Source organism: Cherax quadricarinatus, chromosome 50 (assembly GCF_038502225.1).
Source record: "Cherax quadricarinatus isolate ZL_2023a chromosome 50, ASM3850222v1, whole genome shotgun sequence".
NCBI classification, from domain to species: domain Eukaryota; kingdom Metazoa; phylum Arthropoda; class Malacostraca; order Decapoda; family Parastacidae; genus Cherax; species Cherax quadricarinatus.
In genome coordinates this window covers 15988354-15994414 of record NC_091341.1, presented here as the reverse complement: position 1 = coordinate 15994414, position 6061 = coordinate 15988354, and the positions used below count along the sequence as shown (strand labels likewise).

General features: G+C 45.0%; 1 protein-coding gene across 4 annotated transcripts in view; it reads right to left on the bottom strand.

Annotated features, from left to right (window-relative positions):
• Nucleotides 1-6061, bottom strand: part of twz (BTB/POZ domain-containing protein twz) — a 304566-nt gene that overhangs the window by 150050 nt on the left and 148455 nt on the right. For 2 of the 4 annotated variants that reach the window (XM_053786127.2, XM_053786125.2), the window contains exon 3: nucleotides 481-522. The exons of the other annotated variants lie outside the window; for them this stretch is intronic. In XM_053786127.2, the coding sequence (XP_053642102.1) occupies nucleotides 481-522 (42 nt within the window). The remainder of the gene's footprint in view (nucleotides 1-480; nucleotides 523-6061) is intronic. 4 annotated transcript variants of the gene reach the window in all.

The following is a 6061-nucleotide window of genomic DNA, read 5'->3' as shown; positions in this document are numbered from 1 at the left end:
CCTGCCCCTTGCTCCCTGCATTTTAGTTGCCTATTAGGACACGCATGACTTTCGGAGGAAGAATTCTTTTCCACTTCCCCATGGAGATACTGAAGCATATAAATGGAAAATCAGAATAGACGCAGGAGATACGAATAAAATGGTGACACATCTAACCAGGGGAGGAAGCTCATCAACGAATTCAATGTAGATAACATTATATTTAGAAATTATATCCAAAAATACTGGTCAGACAACGTAGTTGTAGATAAGTGGAACAAACTGCCAAGTAGCGTCATTGAAGCGAGTACATTGTAAACATGCTTGACAGGTGTGGGTTCACGGCTCTCAGTTTATCTTCACAGAAAGATCCCATATGTAGTACACCACTTAAAAGTTCCCAGGATACGAGAGCCACAGTAAGGGTAGCTGTGGTTCAGGAATGTACTGGATGAGGTGATGGTGATGGAGGTGGTGATTGAGGGGATGTTGTTTGCCTACCTCGTACGTAGGTTGTCGAGGTTGTTGTCCCCGCACAGTCGCCTGCAGAAGGAACAAGAGACTGAGACAAGTGGACAAGGTAGGGACAGCGGGTTCGTTAATATATTTGACACCGGCTTCGTTCTGTTCGGTCACCGCACTACTCCGTCCACCCGAAAACATTGTCCACAAGTATGTGTGTGTGTCTGTCTCTGTCTGTCTGTCTCTATTTGTCTCTGTCTGTCTGTCTGTCTGTCTCTCTCTCTCTCTCTCTCTCTCTCTCTCTCTCTCTCTCTCTCTCTCTCTCTCTCTCTCTCTCTCTCTCTCTCTCTCTCTCTCTCTCTCTCTCTCTCAATAAGAAATAATGTAAGTATCGACATGTCTTATTAGATGTTACGATGTGTTGAAAGAGCCTTTTGATTTGTTAAAATGTCTTAGTTCATTGAGAGGTCTGACAGAATAGGTAAAAGGTCAGCCAATATTTGCTAAAGAATAATAATAATAATAATAATAATAATAATAATAATAATAATAATTTAAAATTAGAATATAATAATTTAAAATGAGAATATAAGTTTAGTGTTCTAAAAATTTAATGAAAATAATGTCACACAGTAATAATATAAGTCTAAGTGTCAAATAAACAGGATGTATAATAATAATAATAATAATAATAATAATAATAATAATAATAATAATAATAATAATAATAATAATGAGAGGAAGAAAGAAAAAGAGAAGAATTGAATGTTTTTATCATTGTTGGCCGATGCCGGAAAGTTAACGAGAATAATACGAGGACAAGAGTTAGAGGCGGAGAGACTATGAGCAAGTGCAGTGGTTGTCAGACAAGTGGCTGCTGGAGTTCAACCCAAATATGTGCAAGGTCATAGATATTGGCAAGTGGGGGAGAAGACCACAGAGTACAACTTGAAAGGCGAGAAACTACAAGTATCGCGCAAGGTATTTCATTGTACATAACGCCTAACATATGGCCAGACGTGTACATAATCTACCTAGCATAGGTAGTATGTGCAAGGTTAGTCTCGTAACTCCCTTGAGAGACTATACATGGAGCACGAAGAACCAGCAGTGAGCCCCCACATAGTCAAGTATACTTAACAATTCGCAAACAGGCGAAATTGTTCACAAACATTATGTCACAGAGTACACAGTACTTTATCCACACAGCCAGAGTCTGGCTGTGTGGATAAAGTACTGTGTACTCTGATGCCAAGTCTGCAGGTCGAATCCTGAAGTGGACTGAGAGATAATGTTCGTAAATAGTCAAGTATATTAAGAAACTGGAGAAAGTCCAGAGGTGTGTAATTACGTTAGTCCCATAACTGAGGGAAATTGTGTTAACAGGAGAGATTAAACGAACTGAACCTGACAGCTTTAGAAACAAGAAGTACCAGGGGAGACACAATAACGAACTGCAAAATATTCAGAATGACAAGGCAGATATGAACATAAATATGAGATATATAGGGGAGAGGGCGTAGATGGAAGGTAAAGACACTGGTGAGCCACAGAAATGTTACGAAATACTTAGTCTGAAGGATGTAAATAAGTGGAATGAGGATGCTGTGGAAGTCGTCGAGGCAGGTTATATGCACAGTTTCAAGAGTAGGAATGAAAGAGATCTAGAGGAGCCAATAATGAAAGCGGTTGTAGTCTGAGAGGCGGGGTCAGGAGCCGATGCTCGACGACCCCCAACTGCAAGCACAGTTTGGCGAGTACACACGCGCGCGCGCGCATACACACACACACACACACACACACACACACACACACACACACACACACACACACACACACACACACACACACACACACACACACACACATACACACATACACACATACACACACACATACACACATACACACACACACACACACACACACACACACACACACACACGCACACACACACACACACAAACACACACACACACACACACACACACATACACACACACATACACACACACACATACACGCATACACATACACGCATACACACATACACACATACACACATACACACATACACACACACACACACACACACACACACATACACACACACACACACACACACACACACACACACACACACACACACACACACACACACACACACACACACACACACACACACACACACAGAGTAGTCTCACCACCTGAGGGGGAGGCCCCGAGCGCACCTTATATAGGTTACATGCCAGGGCTCGCCTCTGGCCTGGCCCTGGGTGGGGTTGGGGGTAACACAGCATTAGCTCCCCTTCCCCCCTGTTGGGGATCACGACTTAAGAGGCCCTCCCTTTCCCCCCTAGTGGGGATCACGACTCAAGGGGCCTCCAGACACCACCAGTAACCCCTGGGCCCTTGGCTGCTGGAGGCGCCATCAGCCACAGAAGCACAGCTACCCTGAGGAAGACACTGGCGCTGGCGGGGTAGCGAATGCTTGAGAAATTCACCCTGGGGGTTACTTAACAAGGTTCTTCAGGAAAGTGTGTGTGTGTATGTGTGCTCACCGAATTGTGTTTCCAGGGGTCGAGACTCAGCCTCTGGACCTGCCTCCTGTACCAGTGTGATGGGCATCACTGATATCTGGCTTCTTGGGCTTTATATCCTCTCTTGAAGCTGTGTATTGAGCTTGCTTGAACCAATGACTGCTTCATAAAAAAATAATTCCACTGGTGTGTGTGTGTGTGTGTGTGTGTGTGTGTGTGTGTGTGTGTGTGTGTGTGTGTGTGTGTGTGTGTGTGTGTGTGTACTCACCTAGTTGTGGTTGCAGGGGTCGAATCATAGCTCCTGGCCCCGCCTTTCACTGACCGTTACTGGGTCACCCTCCCTGCACCATGAGCTTTATTATACCTCTTCTTAGAGCTATGTATGGATCCTACCTCCACTACATCGCTTCCCAAACTATTCCACTTCCTGACTACTCCGTGACTGAAAAAAATACTTCCTAACATCCCTGTGATTCATCTGAGTCTTCAACTTCCAACTGTGTCGCCTTGTTGCTGTGTTCCATCTCTAGAACATTCTGTCTCTGTCCACCTTGTCAATTCCTCTCAGTATTTTATATGGCGTTATCGTGACCCCCCGATCTCTCCTGTCCTCCGGTGTCGTCAGGTCGATTTCCCTTAACCTCTCCTTATAGGACATACCCCTTAGTTCTGGGACTAGTCTTGTTGCAAGCCTGTACACTTTCTCTAGTTTCTTTACGTGCTTGGCTAGGTGTGGGTTCCAAACTGGTGCCGCATACTCCAATATGGGTCTAACGTACACAGTGTACGGGGTCCTGAACGATTCCTTATTAAGATGTCGGAATGCTGTTCTTTGGTTCGCTAGGCGCCCATATGCTGCAGCAGTTATTTGGCTGATGTGCGCCTCAGATGTGCCTGGTGTTATACTCACCCCAAGATCTTTTTCCTTGAGTGAGGTTTGCGTGTGTGTGTGTTTGTGTGTGTGTGTGTGTGTGTGTGTGTGTGTGTGTGTGTGTGTGTGTGTGTGTGTGTGTGTGTGTGTGTGTGTGTGTGTGTGTGTGTGTGTGTGTGTACTCAACCATTTGTCGTTGCAGGGGTCGATTCATAGCTCCTGGCCCCTCCTCTTCACTGATTGCAGGTCCTCTCCCTGCTCCATGAGCTTTATCAAACCTCGTCTTAAAACTATGTATGGTTCCCGCCTCCACTATGTCACTGCGTATTCGAGGGATGTTCCTGTGTTGTGGATAGCACTTTCAATCCTTCATTCTTAAGGTTTCTAAAAGCTTCTTAAGGTTTCTAAAAGCTTTTCTGTTTCTAAAAGCTTTTCTGTTTTCTTTTAAACTGGTGTAGGCTGCTATTGTAATTACATTTGTGTTCAATCTCGGCTCTTGAAATTACGACCGTTTCTTTTTCTTTTGCTTACATCATTGACTTTACGGTTCATTTGAAAGCCCAGCAACATCTGAGGTATATTGCCACCTTCAGGACTCTACTCACAAGTCACCTACCATCCAGGTACCTCTCACTGCTAGGTGAATATGGGCATCTGTGTAACGAGACTACCACCAAAGTATCTGTTCCCTGCTAGGTAAAGATGGGCAGCAAGTGCAAGATGAACACCCTTGTACCTATTTACTGTTAGGTGAATATTGTCGGCAAGTGTGAGGAAACTAGCAGCCTTGCACCTATTTACTCTTTATATGAACATGGGCAGGAAGTGTATTTGGAGTACCAGCCAGGCTCCTATTTACTGCTACGTAAACAGAGGTATAAGTTTCTTACTGCCAAGATGGAAATGTATGTTATCCATACTCTCCTCGGTACACACTGTCACTGTTGTGTACTGTTGTATCCTGTTGTGCACTGGTGTGTACTGTTGTGCACTGGTGTGTACTGTTGTGCACTGGTGTGTACTGTTGTGCACTGGTGTGTACTGTTGTGCACTCGTGTGAACTGTTGTGCATTGGTGTGTACTGTTGTGCACTGTTGTGTACTGTTGTATCCTGTTGTGCACTGGTGTGTACTGTTGTGCACTGGTGTGTACTGTTGTGCACTCGTGTGTGCTGTTGCGCACTAGTGTGTACTGTTGTGCACTGTTGTGTACTGTTGTATCCTGTTGTGCACTGGTGTGTAATATTGTGCACTGGTGTGTACTGTTATGCACTACCTGGAGTCTACCTGGAGGGTATTCCGGGGATCAACGCCCCCGCGGCCCTGTCCACGACCAGGCCTCCCGGTGGATCAAGGCCTGATCAACCAAGCTGTTACTGCTGGCCGCACGTAGTCCAACGTACGAACCACAGCCCGGCTGATCCGGCACCGACTTTAAGTATTTGTCCAGCTCCCTCTTGAATGCAGCCAGGAGCCTATTGGTAATTCCCCTTATAACTGGTGGGAGGCTGTTGAACAGTCTTGGGCCCCGGACACTTGTTTTCTCTTAGTGTACCAATGGCACCCCTACTCTTCATTGGGGGTATTTTGCACCGCTTGTCCAGTCTTTTACTTTCGTAGGGAATGATTTCTGTGTGCAGATTCGGGACCATTCCTTCTAGGATTTTCCAAGTGTAGATTATGATATATCTCTCCCTCCTGCGTTCCAGCGAGTACAAGTCAAGTGCTTCCAAGCGTTCCCAGTAGTTAAGGTGCTTGACAGAACTTATACGTGCAGTAAAGGATCTCTGTACACTCTCTAGATCTGCGATTTCACCTGCTTTAAACGGAGATGTTAATGTACAGCAGTACTCCAGCCTAGAGAGAACATGTGATTTGAAAAGGTTCACCATTGGCTTGGCATCTCTTGGTTTGAACGTTCTCATTATCCATCCTATCATTTTCTTTGCAATTGTGATCGTGGCACTGTTGTGATCCTTGAAAGTGAGATCGTCAGACATTACCTCTCTCAGGTACCTCACATTATTTTTTCGGTTTATTGTATGATCAGAGTACGTAGTATGCACCAGTTCTCACTGGTGTGTATTATTGTGCACTGGTGTGTATTATTATGCACTGGTGTGTACTGTTGTGCACTGGTGTGTACTGTTGTGCACTAGTGTGTACTCTTGTGCACTGGTGTGTACTCTTGTGCACTGGTGTGTACTCTT